Raw genomic sequence first — 23,332 nt, forward strand, 5'->3', positions numbered from 1 at the left:
AACCCCCAGTTTGTCTCCAACAACACTGAAAGCCCCACACTCACTCCTAGAACCCAGCAGCCCCTCACCCAGCTATGCCACCCAGCCCTGCTGCAGTCCCCCCCCAGACTCCAGCCCCCTGCACAGTCCCTGGAGTCCCCCCCAGGTACTTGGAGCCCCCCCCCAGGTACCTGGAGCCCCCTCAGGGCCTTGCCCTTGCGGAAGGAGCCCTTGGGCCAGCCGGGCTGCAGCGCCAGCGCCGCCTCCGCGTCCGCCAGCGCCTCCTCGTAGCGGCCCAGCTTCTCCAGGCAGTAGGAGCGGTTCCCCAGGAGCCTGAGGGGACGGGGGTGTCACTGAGGGCTGGCTCTGCCACCCCAGGACCCCCCCAGCTCAGCCCCGAGCCCCCCTGCTCACCGGTGCTCGCGGGGGTTCAGCTCCAGGGCGACGGTGAAGGCCCACACGGCCTCGGTGTGCTGCCCCATCTGGGCTGCCTCGATGCCATGGCCTGGCAGGGGACACGGGGAGGGCTGTGAGGGCACGGGGGGGCACAGGCCCCCCAGCACAGCCCCTCTGAGCTGGGGGAAGCTCCCCAAAGCCCTTCCCTCGCCCCTCTGCACGGACCTGCAAGCGCCAGGCTCTGCTCGATGGTGCCGGGGCTGGGCGGCCTGGCCTGGAGGGGCTGGGGGGACACAGGTCCCTCCACGGGGTCCCCACTCCCCTTCTCGGGCACTTTCCTGCTTGGCTGCACGTTCTGTGTGCCCGGGGGGGGCAGCCGGACCCCCGCCTTCTCCCGTGCTTTGCAGACAAAAGTGCAGCTCAGGTCCAGCTCCTCCTGGGGAGGCAGGGAGGGGTGGGATGGGCAGGCAGAGCCCTGGGACCCCCCCACCCCCACGGGGAGACCCTCCCTCACCTCTGGCACTGCTGCGTCCTCCGGGCCAGGCTCTCCTGAGGGCACTGTGGAGTCCCCAGGGCACGGGGAGGGCTCTGGGCAGCATTCCTCATCCTCAGCACCATCTGAGGGGGGCCCACTGCCTGCAGGGCCACTTGGGGGGCTCTGCAAGGAGAGGGAGGGGGTGAAGTGACAGGGCAGGGGCTGCTGGCTGGGCCCCACCTCTGGGCACCCCTGGAACAGCAGGGGCAGGCCGCACTGGTCACTCACGGGGTCAGCGTTCTCTTTGTTCTTCTGCTCTTGAACCAGTTTCTCCCGTTTCTTTCGGTCTTTTTGTTTCTGAGAAGAACATGAACCCAGAGCAAGTGTGAGGCAGAGAAATGCAGTCCCCCAGCCCCAGCCCCCAGCTCAGGGACCTGAGCAGTGCTGGCAGCACCCCAAGAAGAGGCAGTGACCCCAACCCCCAGGAGCTGGCAGTGACCCTTCCCAGGGCTCACCCACCTTCTTCTTCAGCTTCTTCTTCTCCGCCTTCCTCTTGGCCCGCTCCTCCTCTGCCACCAGCTCCTGGGCGTTCCTCTCAGCTTCCTACAGCGGGGACGCCCTGAGTCAGGACAAACCCCGGGGACCCTCCGGTGATGTCAACCCCAGCCCCGGGGACACCGGGGGGCACAGCCCACCTCTGCCGTGAGCCAGGGCCGGCGGGGCGTGGGCAGCCGGTGCAGCCGCGCGTCCAGGGCCGTGGCAGCGCTGCGGGGCAGCGGCGGGGGCGGCTCCGAGCACAGGAAGGACTTGCGGAAGCCGCAGTAGCTGTAGGGAACGGCGCCCTCGGCCACGGCGACGTCCAAGAACGGCAAACCTGCCTCCAGCTCGTCCTCGCCGTACTCGTAATCGTCGTCGCCGTCCTCATCGTCATCGGCCAGCGGGTAGTAATCCACCGAGGGGCCTGGCGGAGAACGGGGCGGGCGAGGAGCGTCCCAGGCTGCGGATCGCGGCAGCCCGCGCCCCGTTCCCGGTCTCCCGGCAGTTCCCGGTACCCCCGCCCCACTCACTCACCGTCGTCCCAGAGCAGACACGCCTCGCTCCCCTCGCACTCAACCCCGCTCTGCGAGGCACCTTGCGGCGGCGCCGGCAGCTCGGCGAGGCTGTTCATACGGTGCCGCGGGCAGAAGGGCGCTGCGGGGAGAGAAAGCAGCCGTGAGGCGGAACCGGGAGCGGGCCGCGCTCGGTGCCCGCCCCCTTCCCGGCGCCGTACCGCCGCTCCAGCCGGCGGGGCCGAGCGTGCAGCCCCAGGGGCAGGCAGCGGGCCCGAGGCCGCCCGAGCCCCGCATCGCCGCCGCCGCCGCCGCGCCTCAGGGCGGCACCGCCGGAACAACGTCACGGCGCCGGTGAGGCCGCCCCGCCGCCATGCTGGCTGCGGGCAGGACGGCGGCCCGCGGGGCCCGCACCGAGCCGCACCGGCGCCGCACACCCCCCGCCGCGGGCTCGGCCGCCCCCCGCCGCTCGTCCCGCCCCGCACGCCGGGCCGCTCCTGGCGGCCAGCCCGGCCCGGCCCCCCGGATTAGCGAGGGCGCGGCCTAAGCCGCTTTGCTGCCGCCGCCCCCGGCATGGCCCGGCATGGACGCCGGCGGCGCTGAGCGGCGCGGCGCAGAGCTGTGCCTGCAGGTGAGGCCGCGGCGGGCAGGGGGGGCTCGGGCAGAGCTGACGGGGCAGCGGCGGGGCCGGGCCGGTACCGGGGCGGGCGGGGGGGCACCGGGCCCGGGCGGTGCTGCGTCTCCATGGCAACGGGGGCGGGGGGAGTGGCCAAACGTGGCGAGCTCGGGCCGGGGGCGTGGCCGCATCGGGAGGCGTGGTCAGTGCGGTGGTGGGCGGGGTCATGCGCGGCCCCGCCCCTCGCCCCGGGCCGGGGGTCCTGAGCCCCCTGCTCCCCTCCAGGTGGGCGACGCCGGCCTGGGCGGCCTCATCCTGCTGCTGCTGACGGCCCGGCCCGGCCCGGGCGATGGGGCTGCCCGCGGGGACCCCCCCGAGCCCGGTGAGACCCCCGGGGGCTGCGGGGAGCACAAGGGGGTGCGGTGTTCTGGGGGGCTGCGGGGATCCCGCTGGGCTGCGTGGTTCTGGGGGGAGTGTGGGGGAACCTAACGGGGTCCAGCGTGTTTGGGGGGGCATGATGGAAGGCTGTGGTGACCCCAATGGGCTGTGGGGACCTGTGGGGAGCAATGGGGTCCCAGGGGTCTCAGGGTAAGGCTGGGTGGCGTGGGACAGTGACGGGGCGATGCGGGTAGGGGCTGCCCCACAGCGAGGTTCAAACTGGGGGTCCCCACCCTCCACCGTGGTCCCTGCCCCGTGCTGAGGGTGCCGTGCCCCCAGGCGGGTCGCGGGGGCCGCTGGCACGCTCCCTGCAGCGGGCAGAGGCCATGCTGCGCAGCGTCACCCCGGGGCTGCGCCGCCTGCTGTCCCCGCGGCCGAGCCGGCGCGGCGACACCGACGACGACGACGACGAGGAGGACGAAGCGGCGTCCATCGTGGTGCCGCTGGAGCAAAGCTTCCCAGCGCTGCGCCGCTGCCTGTGCGTCTGGGAGGACCCCCGCACCGAGACCTTCCTGGGGTACGTGCGGCCCCACCCCGGCGGCGCCGGCGACTTCTCGGCGGACGCGGCGCGGCGGCGCGTGGCGGCGCGCGGCGCGACCCTGCACGCGCTGCTGCAGCACCGCCACCAGCTGCGCCTGGCCCGCGACTTCGCCCGACGCCTCGAGGCCTCCTCCAAATTCCTGCGGCGGCTGCAGGCGCCGCCGGGGCCCGGCGAGGGCGGCGAGCCGGCGCTGCGGGAGCTGTGCCAGGAGCTGCGGGCGCACGCCGGGCACTGGGCCGCGCTGCTGCGGCGGCTGCGGGCGGACGCGTGGCTGCGGGCGCTGCCGCGGCGCCGGGGCCAGGCCGTGCTGCACGTGCGCTGGGCGCTGCTGCTGCCGGCGCTGACGGCCGCGCGCCTGGCCGGCCGCCGCCTCGAGGGACGCCTGCGGGAGCTCGGCCGCCGCGGCGGGCCTGCCCCGGCCTCTGAGCGCCTGGCTGACCTCTTCCAGGGGCTGGAGATCTACAACGGCGTGGTGCGGGGGCTGGCGGAGGAGCTGGGCCCCGAGGCGGAGGCCCCCGGCGCCTTCACGGTGGGCGGGGTGCTGCGGCTGCTGGCGGCCGAGCGGGGCCGGGCCGTGGCCCGGAGGCTCCGGCCGCTCCTGTGGCCGCAGAGTGGGGACATCAGGGATGGACGCGTCTGCTGGGCGGACGTGGCGCTGCCGTGGCCGCCGCGGCACGACACGGCTGAGAGGGGCGCGGGGGCGGGCACAGAACCTTCCGGAACAGAGGCGCCAGCGGCGCTGGCGGCTGAGCTGCAGGCGCTGTGCCAGGAGGACGAGGAGCTGATGGGACAGGTTTTTGGGGCGCTGGTGGCCTCAGCCGACAGCCTGTGGCAGCCGGTGCTGTCCGAGAGCCCCGAGGCGCCGGGGCTGCGGCCGGGCAGCGCCGGCGGCTGGAAGGCCGTGCGGTGGCTGGACGCCGCCCGCGGCCCCGTGGCTGCCACCCTGAGCGCCCGCTACCGCCTGCTGCTCTGGGAATCTGTGGCTGCCGCGCTGGGGGACAGCCCGGGCACCCCCCCTGCCACCCCCAGCGCCACCGTCAGCGCGGCGTGGGAGCTGAGCCGCGCGCTCGCCGTGGGTACGTGGGGGTACGGGGGGCGCGGGGCTCCCTGGGGGTGTCCCCGTGCCACCCCTGAGCCCCGCTGTGTCCCCACAGCCCGCGTGCCCGCTGAGTGCCGCGAGGAGCTGGGGCGGCTCTGCCTGCAGCTGCTGTGCCGGAGCATCCTCTGCAGCTGGGACACGGGTATGGGGGGCACAGCCAGGGGGGCAGGGTGTGGGTTGGGGGGTACAAGACGAGGGGCAGGGTGTGGGGTGCTCGGTGGATATGGGGTGAGGGAGTGGGGTGTGCTGTGAAGGGTTGGGTGTGGGATGGGGTGTGAGGTGCACGTGGGGGATGTTGGGTGTGGGGTGCACGTGGGGGATGTTGGGGCCTCCTGACTGTTTCTCCTCCAGATTTCACCCGTGCTCTGGGCTCAGGGCTGTCAGACAAGTGCTTGGAGACCCCGGGGGGGTCCCCGGGGCCGGGGTGCAGCCGCACAGCCCAGCAGCTCCGGTTACTCTTCCCGGCCCTGGCGCTGGCCCTGCGCTGCCTGCGCCTGCTGCCCGCCCGCCCGCACGGTGAGAGGGGTCTGGGGAGGGGGGCAGGCGGCCCTGGGGACCCTCTCTCTGTGCTGACCCCTCCCGCAGCCCCCCCCGGGGGTCTGTGCCTGCGGCTGCAGGTGCTGGGCCGCTGCCTGGCGGCGGTGGCGGCCGCCCACGCGTGGCTGACGGGCCGGGCCGGGCGGTACCTGGCGGCCTGGGCGCTGCCTCAGTTCCTGCTGCTCACCCAGGGAGACCTGCAGGTATGGGGGGCACAGGGGGCACGGGGGGCTGGGGGGACACAGCGGGGCTGGGCTCACTCCGCCTGCTCCCCTGCAGGTGCTGAAGGCAGAGGCAGAGCAGCTGGTGCTGCAGGCGGGCAGGACCTTCCCGGAGCCAGGGGACATCCCTGGGGACAGCCCCCCTGCGCCGCTCCCCAGCCCCCCGGGATCCCCGTGGGAGCTCCAGCTGTGCCGGCAGATCCGCGACGTGGCCAACAGCATCCAGGTGTGGTGGCACTGCGGGAGCGTGGTGTGAGCACCAGGGTGCCTCTGTCACCCCGTGTCACCCCGTGTCACCCCGTGTCACCCCGTGTCACCCCGTGTCATAGCTCTTCTCCGGGGACGTGCTCTGGATGTTCTCCACCAGCTGCAAGCGGCTCTCAGCTGAGATCTTTGACCAGACGATGCCCCTGGGCCGGCACTGGCGGCTCGGGCCCCGCGCTGGTGGGTGTTGGGGGCTGGGGGGGCTCTGGGGGGGATTTAGGGGGTCACTGAACCGGGTCCCTGTGTCCCCCAGAGCTGCCCAGCTCCCCCAGCGCCTACGCGGCGGCCGCGGTGCAGGCGGTGCTGGGGCAAGTGCTGCAGGGGGCCCAGGCCCTGCCCCACGATGCCCAGGTGCCCACCCTGGCACGGGTCACCACGGCCTTCCTGGAGGCCTGGATGGATCACATCCTGACCCGCCGCATCAAGTTCAGGTACTGGGGACGGGGGGCCGCAGCCTGTGCGCAGTGCCAGGGGTCCCAGTGCCACTGCCAGGGGTGTCCTGGGGGTCCCAGTGGCAGTTCCAGGGGTGTCCTGGGGGTCGCAGCGGGGCCCTGGGGGTCCCAGTGGCAGTTCCAGGGGTCCCAGTGGCAGTTCCAGGGGTCCCAGTGGAGTTCTGGGGCTCCCAGTGGCAGTTTCAGGGGTCCCAGGGGGTCCCAGTGGCAGTTCCAGGGGTCCCAGTGGTGTCCTGGGGGTCCCAGTGGCAGTTCCAGGGGTCCCAGGGCGTCCCAGTGGCGGTGTCAGAGGTCCCAGTGGTGTCCTGGGGGTCTCAGTGGCATCCTGGGGGTCCTAATGGCAGTTTCAGAAGTCCCAGAGGCAGTTCCAGGGGTCCCAATGGTGTTCTGGGGTTCCCAGTGGCAGTTCCAGGGGTCCCAGTGGGGCCCTGGGGGTCTCAGTGGCAGTTCCAGGGGTCCCAGTGGAGTTTTGGGGGTCCTAGTGGTAGTTTCAGAAGTCCTAGTGGCAGTTCCAGGGGTCCCAGTGGCAGTTTCAGAAGTCCCAGTGGTGTCCTGGGGGTCTCAGTGGGGCCCTGGGGATCCCAGTGGCAGTTCCAGAGGTCCCAGTGGTGTCCTGGGGGTCCCAGTGGCAGTTCCAGGGGTCCCAGTGACAGCTCAGGGGCCCCACTGGCAGGCTGGGCTCGCACTGGTAGTGTGGCAATGCACGTCCTAGGGGCTCTGGTGACAGTGCCAGGGGTTATGTGGGGGTCCCGCTGATGCTGGTGGGGGTCTGATGGCAGCGCCAGCATCTCGGTGGTGGCCACGGCGTGGTGGCAGTGCCAGGATCTCGGTGGTGGCAGTGCCAGGGTCTCGGTGGTGGCAGTGCCAGGATCTCGGTGGTGGCCACAGCGTGGTGGCAGTGCCAGGGGCTCCTGCCGGGGGTCCGTGCCCACGCTGTCCCCGTGCCAGCCTGCAGGGTGCCCTGCAGCTGCGGCGGGACTTCGAGGCGGCGCGGGAGCTGGTGTGCTCCGAGAGCTCCGGGCTGGCCCCCGAGGCGCGGCGGGCCCTGCGCGCGCTCTGCGTCTTCCGGCACACGGACACGGCCGTGCGGTGCCTGCTGCAGCAGCCGGGGGGGCCGGGGACAGCCCCCCGGGCATGGGGCAGCCTCCGGCGCTGCTGTGAGACACGGCAGGGACGGGCTGGGGTGGGATCCGTGGGGTGGGGTGGGATGGGATGGGATGGGATGGGATGGGATGGGATGGGGTGGGATGGGATGGGATGGGGTGGGATGGGATGGGATGGGATGGGATTGGGATGGGATGGGAAGGATGGGATCCATGGGGTGGGATGGGATGGGATGGGATTGGGATTGGGATTGGGATTGGGATGGGATCCATGGAATGGGATGGGATGGAATGGGATGGGATGGGATGGGGTGGGATGGGATGGGATGGATGGATGGGATGGGATGGATGGATGGGATGGGGTGGAGATTGGGATGGATGGATGGGATGGGGTGGAGATTGGGATGGGGTGGGTGGGATTGGGATGGGATGGGATGGAAATGAGGATGGGATGGAGATTTGGATGGGATGGGATGGATGGGATGGAGATCGGGATGGGATGGGATGGGATTGGATGGATTGGATCCATGGGATGGGATGGGGTGGCATGGAGATGGAGATGGGGATGGGATGGAGATTAAGATGGAGATGGGATTGGATTATTGGATTTGGATGGATTGGATGGGATGGGATGGAGATTGGGATGGAGATTAAGATGGAGATGGGATGAGTTGGAGTGGGATTAGGATGAAATAGGGTGGAGTTGGGATGAGATGGAAATGAGATGGGATTGGGATGAAATAGGGTGGAGACGGGGCGGTGATGAGATGGGAGTCGGATGGGATGAGGTGGAGTGGGACTGGAGTGGGGTGGAGATGGGATGAGACAGGGTGGTGTAGGGACAATGGGACCAAGACCGATGGGGACAGGGAGATGGATGAGGATGGGGATGGGGTTGGAATGGGGACAGGAACCCCCATCAGAAGCAGGGTCTGATATACCATGCTATTAGTCTATCCAACCCATCCCAAACCTACCCGTCCCTTCCCAGGCTCAGACGAAGGCGCCCACCCGCTGGAAGCATCCATGGAGCCTGTCCCTGGCCTGGACCCTCTGGAGGGGCCGGGCCCGCTCCCGGGGACGCCCCCGCTGGCTGCGGAGGCCGATGGCCCGGCCCGGCCCGAGTCCCCGTTCCCGGGCGGCCAGCAGCAGTGGCTGTCCCTGCGGCTGCACCGAGCCCGCCGCTGGCGCGTGCCGGGGCTGCCGTGCGTGGGGAACAGCCCCGAGGGCTGACCTGCGATAAACCTGGAAACACCATGGCCCTGCCTGTGTCTGTGGGGGTGTGGGGTCTGCCATCCCTGGGGGTGAGCCTGCCATTCCAGCTGGGACAGGATCGAATGGGAACTTCTGTGGGGACACTGGTGCGGCTTGGGTGTCCTGGGGGTGCAGGGTGGGATTCCCTTGGGGGTCCTGGGGACACTGTGGGTGCACGGCTGGGGTTCCAGGGTGCTCCTAGGGAAGGCTGCGGGCCCTCTGGGTATCCCCGGAGAGGCTGGGCAGGAGATCAGCGGGCATAAGGAGGAGCCGTGTGGCAGTGCTGGCCGGGGACACCCGGCGGTGTCGCTGTCCCCTCGGGGCCGGTTTGGGCCGGGGGGTCCCCGGAGGACTGAACCCGCGCGCGTTCCTCCCGCCCGCCAGGGGGCGCGCGCGGCCCCGGCCCCGCCGCAGCGGGCGCAGCGCTGACGTCACCAGCGCGACTGCCCTGATGGCGGGCGAGCGGCGGCGGCGCGGCGGGGATGGACCCCGGGAGCGGCCCCGGGAGCGGCTCCGCGACCGCGACCCGAAACTGCGGCAACAGCAAAAGCCCCCGCGGGGCTCCGGGCGGGGCCGGACGGCGCTGGCGCTCACAGCGGCGGCGGCGGCGCTGGCGCTGGCTGTGGCGGCGGCGGCCGCCGGCTGGAGGCGGTGGAGCGAAGCCGCCCGCCTCGTCACCCCGCACCCCGCGCCCCCCGCCGTGCCCCCCGGCTCCACCGGGCCGCTCGCGTCGCCCACCTATTTCTGGGGCACGTACCGGCCTCACGTGTACTTCGGGATGAAGACGCGGAGCCCGCGCGCCGTGGTGACCGGTGAGGGGCGCGGGGGGCCCTGCCCGGCCCGGGGGCTCGCCCGGCCCCGCCAGCCCGGCCCTGACCCCTCCCCGCCCCCCCAGGGCTGATGTGGCTCCAGCACGGCGGCAGCTTGCGGCACACGAGCGAGCAGAGCAGCGGCGTGTCGCGGTACGGGTGGCTGATGCACGACGGGGAGAATTTCGGGGTGCAGGAGATCCGCGATGAGGGGCTGCTGCTGAGAACCGAGTTCGTGAAGCAGCCGGGGGGGGACCACGGCGGCGACTGGAGCTGGCGGGTCACCGTGAGGACGGAGGTGAGGGGGTGACAGTGGGACAGGGGCTGGGATGGATGCCGGGGGGCTTTTGTCATGCTCCTCTTCCTCCTCCGCAGGGCGAGGGCCCGGCCCCGCTCCTGTCCCTCTTCTTCTACGTGGCCACGGACGGGCAGGGCACGCTGCGGCCGGTGCTGGAGAACGGCACGCGGCTGGCGGCCGTGGCGGGCACGGCGCAGGAGCTCGGCGACTTCACCCTCACCTTCCTGCCCCCCACGGGCGAGGGCGGGGAGGGGCCCAAGTACGCCAGGTGAGTTTCGGGGCTGCGGCATCCAAACCCACCGTGTCCCCACCGCGTCCCCATCGCTGACTCTCTTGTCCCCCCCTCAGTTACAACTTCCTGGCCGCGGCGCTGCCGGGGCTGCACCGCCTCACTGACCTCGTGCGGCACAGCCTCCGCGAGAGCTCCGTGTTCTCCCCGCCGGGCCGGCCCCGCCGCCGCTTCTTCGGGGTGTCCGGCGCTGGGGGGCTGCCCGGGGAGCCCCCGCGGGGGCAGCTGCTGCTGCACCAGGTGACGCTGGAGCCGCCGGCGGCGCTGGAGGTGACGCTGGAGTCGGGCAGCGCGGCGCCGGCGCGGCGCGGGCGGCTGGCGGGGCCGGCGCTGAGCGCGGCGCTGGCGCGGCACGCGGCCGACTTCGAGCGCCGCTTCGAGGACACCTTCGGGCTGGGGGCGCGCGGGGTGCCCGCCCCGCAGCGCCGCTTCGCCCAGGCCGCCCTCAGCGAGATGCTGGGCGGCATCGGCTTCTTCCACGGCCGCTCGCTGCTGCGCTCGGAGCGCCGCGAGGAGCCCGTGCCCGGCATGGAGTCCGTGCTGTTCACGGCCGTGCCCTCGCGCTCCTGCTTCCCGCGCGGCTTCCTCTGGGACGAGGGCTTCCACCTGCTGCTGCTGGCCCGCTGGGACGCCGCGCTGGCCCGCGACATCCTGGCCCACTGGCTCGACCTGCTGAACGCCGACGGCTGGATCCCGCGGGAGCAGATCCTGGGGGACGAGGCGCGGGCGCGGGTGCCGCCCGAGTTCGTGCTGCAGCACAGCGACACGGCCAACCCCCCGACGCTGCTGCTGGCGCTGGAGCGGCTGCTGCCCGACGCGCCCCTGCCCTACCTGCGCCGCCTCTCCCCGCGCCTCCGCGCCTGGTTCGAGTGGCTCAACCGCACCCAGGCCGGCCCCGAGCCCTTCACCTTCCGCTGGCGCGGCCGCGACCCCGACCCCGAGCGCTTCCTGAACCCCAAGACTCTGTCGTCGGGGCTGGACGATTACCCGCGCGCCTCGCACCCGTCGGCCCAGGAGCGGCACCTGGACCTGCGCTGCTGGATGGCGCTGGGCGCCCGCGTGCTGGCGGCGCTGGCCGAGCGCCTGGGCGAGCCCGCCGCGCCCTACCGCGACATGGCCGCCGCGCTGAGCGACAACGCCCTGCTGGACCGCCTGCACTGGGCGCCCGAGCTGGGCGCCTTCGCCGACTTCGGCAACCACAGCGCGGCCGTGGCGCTGCGCTGGCACCGCCCGGCGCCCGCGCCCGGCGCGCCCCCGCCGGCCCCGCAGCTGCGGCGGGAGGTGCGGGAGGCGCCGCGGCCGCGCTTCGTGGGCGCCCTGGGCTACGTCAGCCTGTTCCCGCTGCTGCTGCAGCTGCTGCGCGCGGACTCGCCGCGGCTGCCGGCGCTGCTGGGCTGCATGCGCGGCGAGCGGCAGCTGTGGACGCCCTTCGGGCTGCGCTCGCTGGCGCGGGACAGCCCGCTGTACCTGCGCCGCAACACCGAGCACGACCCGCCCTACTGGCGCGGCTCCGTCTGGGTCAACATCAACTTTCTGGCGCTGCGGGCGCTGCGCGGCTACGCGCGGGCGGCGGGGCCGCACCGGGAGCGCGCGGCGCAGATCTACCGCGAGCTGCGCCACAACCTGGTGGCCAACGTGTTCCGGCAGTACGAGGCCACCGGCTTCCTGTGGGAGCACTACCGGGACAGCGACGGCGCCGGGCAGGGCTGCCGCCCCTTCGCCGGCTGGTCCGCGCTCGTTGTGCTGGCCATGGCTGAGGACTATTGATGGGGGGGGTCTCTGTGCCCCCCTGGCGCGCTCAGGGCCGGGGGAGGGGTTGGGGGGCTGTGCCAGAGCCCCCCGGCCTCCCCTGTAATAAACCTCCATGAGTGTGGCCTCTCGCCAGCCCGCTGTCACCTTTGCTGACCCCAGGTCACGCTGGTGGCCCCTGTGCCGTGTTTTGCCCCCTCCTGTGGAGTCAGGGGTCGCCCCCCATCCCGGTGCACCCACCACAAGGGGCCGTGGTACTTCCACATCTCTTTAATGGTGAGAGAACACGCCGGGACCACCCATGCCCACGGCCTCGGGCACCCCCCGGGCGATGGGGCCCCCCAGCAGCAGCACCGGGATCGCGGGGGAGGCCCCAGGAGCGGTTTGGAGGGGAGGGGGCTGCAGCAGGACCCCACCACACTGCAAGGTGGGTGTCAGTCGGGCCGAGGGGCCCCCAGGGGCTCCGTGATGAGTCCAGACCCCACTTGAGGGTCCTGTGGGGGGGCTCAGACAGGCAGCACGGGCGAGCCGGGCCCCCCACCACCCCCCGCTCCCCCACAGCCCTCAGCCTCGCCCTCCTCCTCCTCTACACCCCGGCCCACCTCGATGCCCGAATCCCCCGTGAGCCGCCGGTGCCTCCCGGGGCACCCCCCCCGGCACAGCTCTGCCCGCCCCGTCCCCGCCCCCCTCGGTGTCGGAGCAGGGGCGACCCTCGGCCTCGCACAAGTCCGGGGGCGCTCGTTTTGGGGGTCCCCCGCGGGCCGGCGGCTCCTCGGGCGGGGGCAGCTCCCAGCTGGCCGCGGTGCCGGTGCTGCTGGAGCCGCAGTCACGGCCCGCGCTGCCCCCCGCCGGGCCCGGGCCCGGCTCCGGGTCCGTCTCGTCGGTGCCCGGCGCCGACAGCGAGGAGCTGCTGGGCGAGGAGGCGCAGGAGCAGCCGCAGGAGCAGGAGCTGCAGCCCCCCGAGGAGCCGGGCGACAGCGAGGGGCTGCCGGGGCTGTAGGGCGGCGGCGGCGTCCCGGGGCGCTGCGCCACCTCCTCGTACGCCGGCAGCTTGAAGGAGGCCAGCAGCCCTGGGGAGGGGACAGGCGGGGTCAGGGGACAGCGAGGGACACCGGCGAGGAGGGGAAGGGCACAGCTGGGCACAGCTGGGGGTGCTGCCTTGGATCCCCCGTGGGCAGTGAGGGGCTGGGGGTCCCGATGCCCGCCCCCCGTGGAAGGGGGTGGTGATGCCAGGGGTGGGATTGGGGGGCCCCTGACTCACGGAGGTCCCCCGAGGAGGGCGGGTAGTGGCAGGCACCGTGGTAGGCGATGAGGTTGATCTCGCGCTGCCGCTGCTGCTGCTGCAGGCGCAGCTTGGCGCGGCGGTGCCGGAAGGCGCAGCAGCAGCTCAGCAGGATCAGGATGGTCCAGAGCAGCCAGAACCCTGCGGGAACGGGGCCGAGGAGGGGCCGGTCACCGGCGCACGGCACCGGGGCCGAGGAGGGGCCGGTCACCGGCGCACGGCACCGGGGCCAAGGAGCGGGCCGGGCACCGGCGCACGGCACCCCCGCTCCCCACAGCCTCCCAGACCCCTCAGTGCCCCCAGCCGCAGCACAGCCCCTGACCTCCCCGAGCCCCGGCTGCTCCCGAGGCCCCCAGCCCGCCCGGGCCCCCCGCTCCGCTCCGTGCCCCCGGGGCCCGCCGCACTCACACCACAGCTCGTAGTAGTAGGTGCAGCAGCCGCTCTCCCCGCAGCAGTGCCCGGTCTCGCACACGTAGGGCCGGTTGTTCACCCCCGGGCAGAACTCCCGGGCCTGCGGGCACGGCCGCACCGTCACCGCAGCCCCGCGCGCGGCCCCCCCGCCCCGGCCCGCCCGGTACCTGCGGGTGCTGCCGGCCCAGCAGCGCGGCCCAGGCCCCCTCGGCGCTCCCGGGCCGCTCCATGGCGGCGCCGCCGCCTAAAGCCCGCCGCGGCCCCGCGCCCGCCCGGCCGCGGCCCCCGCCGCCCGCAGCAGCCGCCGCCGCCCCGTGGCCGCCGCCGCCGCCATCGCGGCCCCCGCGGCCGCCGCCGCCCGGGCCGGGGCCGTCGCCGCCGCCATCACGCCCGGCCCGAAATCCCGCCCCCACGGCCACCGTCGGCCAATCAGCGGACGCGCTGCAGGCGACAGCCAATGGGCGGCGCCGCCGCCGTCCGGCTGCAGCCAATCGCTCGCCGTCTGCCTGAGTCTCACGCCCAACAACAGAGACAAAGAAGCCGAGCCCCGCCCCCGCCGTGATTGGCGGCTGTAGGGGCCAACCGGAGGCAGAGCACCGCCCCCAAGCTGTGACTGACAGCGGTGCTCGCCAATAGCGGCCCAGCCCCGAGTTCGACGGAGGGCGCGGCCTCCCGGCCCGCCCCGGGGCGGGCACTCGGCACAGCGCGGCCAATTGGCGAGCAGGCAGCTCTTCGACCGCCTGATTGGCAAAGCGTCTGACCAATCAGCGTTGCCGCTTTCCTCTAGGCATGGCCGCAACCAATGGGCGCTGCCGGAGAGCGCCCCGCCCACCCGGGACGGGCCATAACGCACCGGGGGGGAGCGGGGCTGTCCCACAGCCGGGGGTGCCGGGCTGTACCACAGCGCTCCCGGGGGGTGCCGGGCTGTACCACAGCGCTCCGGGGTGCCGGACTGTACCACAGCATTCCCGGGGGGTGCCGGACTGTACCACAGCGCTCCCGGGGGTGCCGGGCTGTCTCGCACGCCATCAGGCCACACGCGGCTCCTTCACGAACAGCCTTTAATGAGCTCCGCCACAGGACCCGCCTCAGGACCGCCCTCCCTCCCTCTCTGCCCGGGTCCCCAGCCCGCCGCAGCTCTGCCCGTCCCCTGTGTGCCGGCCGGGCCCTCCGCACCCACAGCAGACAGTTTGAAGCCCCCTGTGCGGCCTTCTGGCCCCTCACGGAGGATCTGGGGCTCCCCAGAGCGGGAATGCTGCAGGGTCCTGTGCCAGCCCCACGCGGATAACGCAGGAGCTCCGCAGGGCTGGGGATGGGGCCTTGGTACCCACGGGAAAGGGTCCGCAGCCCCCCGGGAGGGTGCACAGACCCCTGGGGAGGGTCCATAGCCACTGCAGAGGTGCCATAGCCCACCAGGGAGGGTCCATAGCCCCTGTAGAGGGTCCATAGACTCCTGGGGAGGGTCTGTAGCCCCTGGGGAGGGTCCATAGCCACTGTAGATGGTCCATAGCCTCTTGGGGAGGGTCCTTAGCCACCTGGAGAAGATACATAGCCCCCCACAGAGGGTCCATAGACCCCTGAGAGAGTCCGTAGCACCCCAGAGAGGGTCCATAGCCCCTGGGGAGGGTCTGTAGCCTCCCAGAGAGGGTCCATAGCCCCTGGGGAGGGTCCGTAGATGGTCTGTAGCCCCCCTGGGCAGGGTCCATAGCTCCCTGTAGATAGTCTGTAGCCCCTCAGGGAGGGTCCATAGAGGCCTGGTGAGGGTCTGTAGCCTCCCAGAGAGGCTTTGTAGCCCCTCGGGGAGAGTCCATAGCTACTGTAGATAGTCTGTAGCCCCCCTGTAGAGGGTCCATAGCCCCTGGTGAGGGTCCATAGATGGTCTGTAGACCCCAGGGAGAGTCCAAAGCCCCCTCAGAGGGTCCGTAGCCCCCCAGGGAAGGTCCATAGCCCCTGTAGATGGTCTGTAGCCCCTGTAGAGGATCCATAGCCCCTGCAGATGGTCCGTAGCCCCCTCAGAGCATCCACCCCGCCGAGCGCCGTCACCCCGCGCCCTGCAGCAGCTGCAGGTTGCGCTGGTAGCAGCCCAGGCTGCAGAGGGGCCGGCCGGTGCGGGCGCAGCAGTAGCGGCGCGCGTTGGTGCAGCCGGGCACGGCGCAGGGCCGGGCGGGCGGCGCGGGCGGCGCGGCGGCGGCGGGCAGCGGCGGCGGCAGCCCGGCGGGGAAGGACACGGTGACGCCGTCGGCGGCGCTGCGGTAGTGCACCACGGCGCAGGGCCGGGGCCGGGCGCGGCGCTCGCGCAGGGCCCTCACCTTGGCCTTGTTTGTGCGCGTCAGGCGCTCGATGGTCTGGTTCTTGCTCTCCTCGGCCTTGCGGGCCGCCTGCAGCCGCCGGCGCCGCGCCCGCTCCTCCCGCTTCTCCCGCATCTCCTCCGTCACCTCCTTGGCCTTGGCGCCCATGGGCAGCTGCAGCAGGGGCTGGCTCTGCTGCTTGTGCAGCAGCGCGCGCTGAGGGGGCACGGAGGGGTGTGAGGGACCGCCGGGGCCAGCTCGGGGCTTCCTGCAGCCCCTCAGTCATGCCCCGGTGGTTATGAGGTTTCACACTCCCCCCTCAGCCCAGCTTCCTCCTGGTCTGGAACATCCTGAGTATCCCCAGTGCCCCCAGCCCTGCCCTGCATCTCTTCCAGATCCCCCCAGTCATGCCCCAGGGGTTATGAGGCTCCACACTCCCCCCTCAGCCCAGCTTCCTCCTGGTCTGGAACATCCTGAGTATCCCCAGTGCCCCCAGCCCTGCCCTACAGCCCCTCCAGATCCCCCCAGTCATGCCCCAGGGGTTATGAGACTCCTCAGCCCAGCTCCCCTCAGGGCCTGGAGCTCTGCAGCCCTCCCAGATCCCCCCAGTCATGCCCCAGGGGTTATGAGGCTGCTCAGCCCCCCCCCATCCCAGCTCCCCTCGGGGTCTGAAGCTCCCCAGTCCCCCCTCAGCCCAGCTTCCCTCCTGGTCTGGAGCATCCTGAGCATCCCCAGCCCTGCCTTGCAGCCCTTCCACATCCCCTCAGTTGCTCCCCAAGGGTTCCAGCTCAGCCCTGGACTTCCTGCAGCCATTCCAGATCCCCTCAGTCACACCCCAGGGTTATGAGGCTACTCAGCCCAGCTCCCCACTAGGGCTGGAGCTCCCTGAGCACCTCTAGACCTCTCCCCAGCCCTGCCCTGCAGCTCCTCCAGACCCCCCCAGTCATGCCCTAGGGGTTATGAGACTCCTCAGCCCGGCTTCCTCCTGGGTCTGGAGCTCCCTGAGCACCCCTAGACCCCTCCCTGGTCCCCCCAGCCCTGCCCTGCAGCCCTTCCAGATTCCCCCAGTCATGCCCCAGGGTTATAAGCCCAGTTCCCCACTGCGTCTGGAACTCCCTGAGCACCCCTAGACCCCTCCCCAGCCCTGCCCAGCAGCCCTTCCAGGCCCCCCAAGACCTATGAGGCTCCCCAGCCCACTCAGCCCTGCCCTGCATCTCTTCCAGATTCCCCCAGTCATGCCCCAGGGGTTATGAGCCCCCTCAGCCCAGCTCCCCTTGGGATCTGGAGCATCCTGAGCACCCCCAGCCCCCTAGTCCCTCCCCAGCCCTGCCCTGCAGCCCTTCCACATCCCCTCAGTCACTCCCCAAAGGTTCCAGCTCAGCCCCACAGCAATTCCGGGCTTTCTGCAGCTCTTCCAGATCACCTCAGTCATGCCCCAGGGGTTATGAGGCTGCTCAGCCCCCCCCCATCCCAGCTCCCCTCGGGGTCTGAAGCTCCCCAGTCCCCCCTCAGCCCAGCTTCCCTCCTGGTCTGGAGCATCCTGAGCATCCCCAGCCCTGCCTTGCAGCCCTTCCACATCCTCTCAGTTGCTCCCCAAGGGTTCCAGCTCAGCCCTGGACTTCCTGCAGCCATTCCAGATCCCCTCAGTCACACCCCAGGGTTATGAGGCTACTCAGCCCAGCTCCCCACTAGGGCTGGAGCTCCCTGAGCACCTCTAGACCTCTCCCCAGCCCTGCCCTGCAGCTCCTCCAGATCCCCCCAGTCATGCCCCAGGGGTTATGAGACTCCTTAGCCCGGCTTCCTCCTGGGTCTGGAGCATCCTGAGCACCCCTAAACCCCTCCCTGGTCCCCCCAGCCCTGCCCTGCAGCCCCTCCAGATCCCCCCAGTCATGCCCCAGGGTTATAAGCCCAGTTCCCCACTGCGTCTGGAACTCCCTGAGCACCCCTAGACCCCTCCCCAGCCCTGCCCAGCAGCCCTTCCAGGCCCCCCCAGTCATACCCCAAGACCTATGAGGCTCCCCAGCCCCCTCAGCCCTGCCCTGCATCTCTTCCAGATCCCCCCAGTCATGCCCCAGGGGTTATGAGACTCCTCAGCCTGGCTTCCTCCTGGGTCTGGAGCATCCTGAGCACCCTCAGCCCCCTAGTCCCTCCCCAGCCCTGCCCTGCAGCCCTTCCACATCCCCTCAGTCGCTCCCCAAAGGTTCCAGCTCAGCCCCACAGCAATTCCGGTCTTTCTGCAGCTCTTCCAGATCACCTCAGTCATGACCCAGGGGTTATGAGCCCCCCCAGCCCCCCCTCAGCCCAGCTCCCCTCCTGGTCTGGAGCTCCCCAGCCCCCTCAGCCCTGCCCTGCAGCCCTTCCAGATGCCCCCAATCACGCCCCAGGGCTATGAGGCTCCTCAGCCCAGCTCCCCACTAGGTCTGGAGCTCCCTGAGCACCCCTAGACCCCTGCCCAGCCCTCCCCTGCATGTCTTCCAGATTCCCCCAGTCATGCCCCAGGGGTTATGAGCCCCCTCAGCCTGGCTTCCTCCTGGGTCTGGAGCTCCCTGAGCACCCCCAGCCCCCTCCCCAGCCCCCCAAGCCCTGCCCTGCAGCCCCCCCAGATCCCCCCAGGACCTATGAGACTCCCCAGTCCCCCCTCAGCCCAGTCCCTCTCAGGGTCTGGAGCCCCCCAGCCCCTCCCCAGCCCCCTGACCTGCCGGGCTGTCAGCAGGGACTCGTCCACCTCCCTCTTGATGTCGCCGTTGTCATCCAGCTCCCCCCTCTCGAGGGCGGCCAGCCAGCGCCGCTCCTCCTCCTCCTCTTCCTCCTCTTCCTCCTCCTCCTCCTCCTCCCCCTCCTCACGGGGGGGGAAGCAGCTCTCGGGGTCCAGCTCGGGCAGTGGGGAGGGGGCCAGGTTGCTGTCCTCGTCTGGGAACGGCCCCGGGGGTGGGGGTCACACCAGAGCAGCCCTTGCCCACCCAGCCCTGCTCTGAGCCCCCCATGTCCCTCCCCTGCCCACCCAGCCCTGCTCTGAGCCCCCCATTTCCCCCCTCCTGCCCACCCAGCCCTGCTCTGAGCCCCCCATTTCCCTCCCCTGCCCACCCAGCCCCACTCTGAGCCCCCCATGTCCCTCTCCTGCCCACCCAGCCCTGCTCTGAGCCCCCCATGTCCCTCCCCTGCCCACCCAGCCCCGCTCTGAGCCCCCCAATTCCTCCCCCTCCCCACCCAGCCCCGCTCTGAGCCCCCCATTTCCCCCCCCTGCCCACCCAGCCCTGCTCTGAGCCCCCCATTTCCCCCCCCTGCCCACCCAGCCCCGCTCACCCAGCCATGCCCGGTACTGCTCGATGGGGACGCTGGGCTCCTCCTCGTCCCCTGCCAGCAGCGGGGACGGCGAGTGCGGCCCCTCGGGGACCACCGTGAACGTGGGGACGCTGCAGGGGGACAGAGAGGATTTGGGGGAGGCACGGAACGCGCCCGGCCCTGCCTCCTCCTCCTCCTCCTCCCCACTTTGGGTGCCCAGGGTCTGCCCCCAGCTCCCTTCTCACCTCTTGGTGCCCAGGATCTGCCCTCCCAGCTTAATCCGGAGCCGCAGCCGGGGCTGCCGAGGGGGTTCGGGCCCCGGGGGCGGCCCGGCCTCGTGGTGGTGCCGTTTCTTGTGCTTTTTCTTGTGCTTCTTGTGTTTCTTCTTGTGGCCGCCATGGCCGCCCGCCTCGGCCTCCTGCCCTGTCAGGGGGAGCGCGGGGTCAGCGAGGGGTCACTACGGGCTCTGTCCCGCCGGGGGGCGATCCCGCAGCGGCCCCGGGCCCTCCCCGGCCCCGCGCCCTCTCACCGTGGCCGCCGGCCTCCATCCCGCCGCGCCGCCAGGCCCTGCGCATCCGCCCGCGGGGGACCCAATTCGGGACGGACCCACTTCCGCCCAAACTCGCTTCCGCCCGGACTGGCTCCCGCCCGTTATGCGCAGCGGGTGACACTGCCGCCGCCATCTTTGATGTGGGCGTGTTGTGCGCCGTCCCGGCGGGAAACCGGCGCCGCGGGTGCTTTTGGGCCGGGGGGGGCAGGTGTGAGAGCCCAGGTGAGCGCTCAGGTGAGAGCTCAGGTGAGCGCTGTGCAGGTGAGGGGGAAAGCATGGCGTGAACACCCCGCTGCGGCCTCAGCTGTGGCTGAAAGCGCGGCGTGAGCACCCCGCTGCGGCCCCCGGTGCGAGCCGAGCGGGCCCGGGGCCTGCGGGCGGCGGATGCCGGGCGCGCCGGGCAGGGCAGTGCCCGCAGCTCAGGGCCATCCTGCCCCTCTGCCCGGCCGGGTGGGCACACCTGGAGCGCTGGGCACAGGGCTGGGCCCCTCGGGAGCACAGAGAGCGCCTGGAGCGGGGCCATGGCCGTGCTTCGGGCTCTGGAGCGTTTCCCCGCTGAGGGAGCTGGGCCTGGTGCGCAGGGGGAAACTGAGAGGGGAATTCGTGGATCCACACAAATATCCACAAAACCCCTCAAAAATTCACAGAAAATCTTCAATTACCCACCCAAATATTCAGCCAAATCTCTCATCTGAGCGTGGATCCCATCCATTCACACAAAAACCCCATCCAGCCCCAAAAATCTCTCCTCAGGGTGCCAGGATGGTGCCCAGGGCGGGATGAGGAGTTTTGAATTCATCAATCCACAGAAATATCCCAAATATCCACACAAACCCCTCAGATACCCACCCAAATGTCCCAAATATTCACAAAAAACCCCTCAAATACCCGTCTAAATATCTCAAATATCTACACAAACCCCTCAGATACCCACCCAAATACGTTGAATATTCATCCAAATCTCTCATCTGAGTGTGGATCCCATCCATCACACAAAAACCACATCCAACCCCAAAAATCTCTCCCCAGGGGTGCCAGGATGGTGCCCAGGGCGGGATGAGGAGTTTTGAATTCATCGATCCACACAAATACCCCAAATATCAAAAAAAAAACCCTCAGATATCCACCCAAATATTCACCCAAATCTCTCATCTGAGCGTGGATCCCATCCATTCACGCAAAAACCCCATCCAGCCCCAAAAATCACTCCTCAGGGTGCCAGGATGGCGCCCAGGGCAGGATGAGGAGTTTTGACTTCATCAATCCACAGAAATATCCCAAATATCCACAAAACCCCCTTGATTACCCACCTAAGTATCCCAAATATCCACACAAAACCCCCCAAATACCCACCCAAATATCCCGAATATCCACACAAACCCCTCAGATACCCACCCAAATGTCCCAAATATTCACAAAAAACCCCTCAAATACCCGTCTAAATATCTCAAATATCTACACAAGCCCCTCAGATATCCACCCAAATATCCCGAATATTCACCCAAATCTCTCATCTGAGTGTGGATCCATCCATCCACACAAAAAAAACCCATCCAGCCCCAAAAATCGCCCCCCCACAGGGGTGCCAGGGTGGTGCCCAGGGCATGATGAGGAGTTTTGACTTCATAAAGTCAAATCCTCAGAAATATCTCAAATGTCCTCACTAAACTCTCAAATACCCACCCAAATATCCCAAATATCCACACAAAACACTCAAATACCCACCCAAATATCCCAAATATCCACACAAACCCCTCAGATACCCACCCAAATGTCCCAAATATTCACAAAAACCCCTCAAATACCCGTCTAAATATCTCAAATATCTACACAAACCCCTCAGATATCCACCCAAATATCTCAAATATTCACCCAAATCTCCCATCTCAGCATGGATCCATCCATCCACACAAAAAACCCCATCCAGCCCCAAAAATCTCTCCTGAGGGTGCCAGGATGGTGCCCAGGGCAGGATGAAGAGTTTTGACTTCATCAATGCACAGAAATATCCCAAATATCCACATAAAACCCTCAGATATCCACCTAAATATCCCAAATATCCACACAAACCCCCCAAATACCCTCCTAAATATCCCAAATATCCTCAAAAAACCCTCAAATACCCACCCAAATATCCCAAATATCCGCAAAACCCCCTCAGATATCCACCTAAGTATCCCAAATATCCACATAAAACTCTCAAATACCCACCCAAATATCCCAAATATCCACACAAAACTCTCAAATACCCACCTAAATATCCCAATTATCCTCACAAAAATCTCAAATACCCACCTAAATATCCACACAAACCCCTTAGATACCCACCCAAATATCCCAAATATTCACAAAAACCTCTTAAATACCCACCCAAATCTCCCAAATATCCTCAAAAACCCCTCAAATACCCACCTAAATATCCCAAATATCCACAAAGCCCCCTAAAATGCCCACCTAAATATCCCAAATATCCTCACAAATCCCTCAAATACCCACCCAAATATCCCAAATATCCGCAAAACCCCCTCAGATATCCACCTAAGTATCCCAAATATCCACATAAAACTCTCAAATACCCACCTGAATATCCCAATTATCCTCACAAACCCCCCAAATACCCAACTAAATATCCCAAATATCCTCACAAAACTCTCAAATACCCACCCAAATATCCCAAATATCCACAAAACCCCCCAAATACCCAACTAAATATCCCAAATATCCACAAAACCCCCCAAATACCCTCCTAAATATCCCAAATATCCTCACAAAACTCTCAAATACCCACCCAAATATCCCAAATATCCACATAAAACCCTCAAATACCCACCTAAATAAACCCTCAAATACCCACCAATTATCCTCACAAAAATCTCAAATATCCACCTAAATATCCACACAAACCCCTCAGATACCCACCCAAATATCCCAAATATTCACAAAAACCTCTTAAATACCCACCTAAATATCCCAAATATCCTCACAAAACCCTCAAATACCCACCCAAATGTTCCAAATATCCAAGAGAAACCCCTCAAATACCCACCCAAATATCCCAAATATCCACACAACACCCTCAAATACCCACCCAAATATCCCAAATATCCACAAAAACCCCTCAGATACCCACCTAAATATCCCAAATATTCACAAAAACCCCCCAAATACCCAACTAAATATCCCAAATATCCACACAAAACTCTCAAATACCCACCTAAATATCCACACAAACCCCTCAGATACCCACCCAAATATCCCAAATATTCACAACAACCTCTTAAATACCCACCCAAATCTCCCAAATATCGTCAAAAACCCCTCAAATACCCACCTAAATATCCCAAATACCCTCACAAACCCCTCAAATACCCACCTGAATATCCCAATTATCCTCACAAAACTCTCAAATACCCACCTAAATATCCCAAATATCCACACAAACCCCCCAAATACCCAACTAAATATCCCAAATATCCTCATAAAACTCTCAAATACCCACCCAAATATCCCAAATATCCACATAAAACCCTCAAATACCCAACTAAATATCCCAATTATCCTCACAAAAATCTCAAATACCCACCTAAATATCCCAATTATCCTCACAAAAATCTCAAACACCCACCTAAATATCCACACAAACCCCTTAGACACCCACCCAAATCTCCCAAATATCCTCAAAAACCCCTCAAATACCCACCTAAATATCCCAAATATCCACACAAAACTCTCAAATACCCACCCAAATATCCCGAATATTCACCCAAATCCCCCATCTGAGCGTGGCTCCATCCACCCGCACCCAATCCCCCATCCCAGGGAGGGGCCCAGCCCGGCCCGTGTCACCCGGCCGGGTGTCACCCCCGCGGGTGGCACCGCGCCGTCCCCCCCGAGCCCTGCCCGGGATTTCGGGGTTCCCGGCGCGTGCCAGCCCCGCTGTGGCAGGGATG

The 23,332-nt window shown here is 67.8% G+C and overlaps 5 protein-coding genes across 13 annotated transcripts; 2 read left to right on the top strand and 3 right to left on the bottom strand.

The window, feature by feature from the left end:
- Window positions 1-124: 124 nt before the first annotated feature.
- Window positions 125-2,260, bottom strand: LOC135292439 (tetratricopeptide repeat protein 31-like; the record flags this gene model as incomplete). The annotated part of the gene is made up of 9 exons (XM_064406638.1): window positions 2,121-2,260; window positions 1,922-2,041; window positions 1,546-1,811; window positions 1,370-1,453; window positions 1,139-1,207; window positions 890-1,033; window positions 601-811; window positions 394-484; window positions 125-312 (listed from the first exon to the last, which is right to left on the bottom strand). Coding segments are annotated over exons 1-9 (1,249 nt in total), but the record flags the coding sequence as incomplete, so codon positions are not given.
- Window positions 2,261-2,390: 130 nt separating this feature from the next.
- On the top strand, window positions 2,391-8,429 carry LOC135292440 (coiled-coil domain-containing protein 142-like). Its single transcript, XM_064406639.1, has 11 exons — window positions 2,391-2,530; window positions 2,801-2,897; window positions 3,233-4,570; window positions 4,649-4,735; window positions 4,945-5,109; window positions 5,179-5,333; window positions 5,410-5,577; window positions 5,681-5,795; window positions 5,869-6,046; window positions 7,016-7,224; window positions 8,162-8,429. The coding sequence occupies exons 1-11, from the start codon at window positions 2,483-2,485 to the stop codon at window positions 8,401-8,403; spliced, it is 2,802 nt and encodes a 933-aa protein (XP_064262709.1). The 5' UTR covers window positions 2,391-2,482; the 3' UTR covers window positions 8,404-8,429.
- Window positions 8,430-8,540: 111 nt separating this feature from the next.
- Window positions 8,541-11,657, top strand: LOC135292441 (mannosyl-oligosaccharide glucosidase-like). The gene is made up of 4 exons (XM_064406640.1): window positions 8,541-9,236; window positions 9,320-9,531; window positions 9,609-9,799; window positions 9,880-11,657. Exons 1-4 carry the CDS (start codon window positions 8,876-8,878, stop codon window positions 11,585-11,587), a joined length of 2,472 nt encoding a protein of 823 aa, XP_064262710.1. The 5' UTR covers window positions 8,541-8,875; the 3' UTR covers window positions 11,588-11,657.
- Window positions 11,658-11,824: 167 nt separating this feature from the next.
- Window positions 11,825-13,589, bottom strand: LOC135292444 (WW domain-binding protein 1-like). Its single transcript, XM_064406651.1, is given in 5 exon segments — window positions 11,825-12,225; window positions 12,227-12,639; window positions 12,831-12,992; window positions 13,260-13,362; window positions 13,430-13,589. Coding segments are annotated over 5 exon segments (891 nt in total). The 5' UTR covers window positions 13,493-13,589; the 3' UTR covers window positions 11,825-12,075.
- Window positions 13,590-14,302: 713 nt separating this feature from the next.
- INO80B (INO80 complex subunit B) lies at window positions 14,303-23,304 on the bottom strand. 9 transcript variants are annotated; one of them, XM_064406645.1, is made up of 7 exons: window positions 23,125-23,304; window positions 19,843-19,970; window positions 19,362-19,635; window positions 19,078-19,250; window positions 18,854-18,963; window positions 18,246-18,460; window positions 14,303-15,766 (listed from the first exon to the last, which is right to left on the bottom strand). In XM_064406645.1, the coding sequence occupies exons 1-7, from the start codon at window positions 23,194-23,196 to the stop codon at window positions 15,302-15,304; spliced, it is 1,437 nt and encodes a 478-aa protein (XP_064262715.1). In that variant the 5' UTR covers window positions 23,197-23,304; the 3' UTR covers window positions 14,303-15,301. The 9 variants fall into 9 exon arrangements, with proteins under 9 accessions (XP_064262715.1, XP_064262717.1, XP_064262719.1 ...); XM_064406647.1 differs by having other exon boundaries at window positions 19,843-19,952; window positions 23,125-23,303; XM_064406649.1 differs by lacking the exon at window positions 23,125-23,304 and adding an exon at window positions 20,317-20,744 and having other exon boundaries at window positions 19,843-19,952.
- Window positions 23,305-23,332: the final 28 nt, after the last annotated feature.

This window comes from Passer domesticus, unplaced genomic scaffold (assembly GCF_036417665.1).
Source record: "Passer domesticus isolate bPasDom1 unplaced genomic scaffold, bPasDom1.hap1 HAP1_SCAFFOLD_363, whole genome shotgun sequence".
Taxonomy (NCBI): domain Eukaryota; kingdom Metazoa; phylum Chordata; class Aves; order Passeriformes; family Passeridae; genus Passer; species Passer domesticus.

What these genes read in the sequence shown, in the direction of transcription:
- LOC135292440 (XM_064406639.1), top strand. Translation starts at nt 2,483, where the DNA reads ATGGACGCCGGCGGCGCTGAGCGGCGCGGCGCAGAGCTGTGCCTGCAG. An exon ending in GCTGCCCGCCCGCCCGCACG is followed by an intron (nt 5,110 to 5,178) that starts GTGAGAGGGGTC and finishes CCCCTCCCGCAG; the next exon opens with CCCCCCCCGGGGGTCTGTGC. An exon ending in ACCCGCCGCATCAAGTTCAG is followed by an intron (nt 6,047 to 7,015) that starts GTACTGGGGACG and finishes TCCCCGTGCCAG; the next exon opens with CCTGCAGGGTGCCCTGCAGC.
- INO80B (XM_064406641.1), bottom strand. Translation starts at nt 20,458, where the DNA reads ATGAATTCAAAACTCCTCATCCCGCCCTGGGCACCATCCTGGCACCCC. An exon ending in TGAATATTCAACGTATTTGG is followed by an intron (nt 19,953 to 20,316) that starts GTGGGTATCTGA and finishes CCTGCGCACCAG; the next exon opens with GCCCAGCTCCCTCAGCGGGG. An exon ending in CAGATCCTGGGCACCAAGAG is followed by an intron (nt 18,964 to 19,077) that starts GTGAGAAGGGAG and finishes GTCCCCCTGCAG; the next exon opens with CGTCCCCACGTTCACGGTGG.
- LOC135292441 (XM_064406640.1), top strand. Translation starts at nt 8,876, where the DNA reads ATGGCGGGCGAGCGGCGGCGGCGCGGCGGGGATGGACCCCGGGAGCGG. An exon ending in GGGTCACCGTGAGGACGGAG is followed by an intron (nt 9,532 to 9,608) that starts GTGAGGGGGTGA and finishes CCTCCTCCGCAG; the next exon opens with GGCGAGGGCCCGGCCCCGCT. An exon ending in GAGGGGCCCAAGTACGCCAG is followed by an intron (nt 9,800 to 9,879) that starts GTGAGTTTCGGG and finishes TCCCCCCCTCAG; the next exon opens with TTACAACTTCCTGGCCGCGG.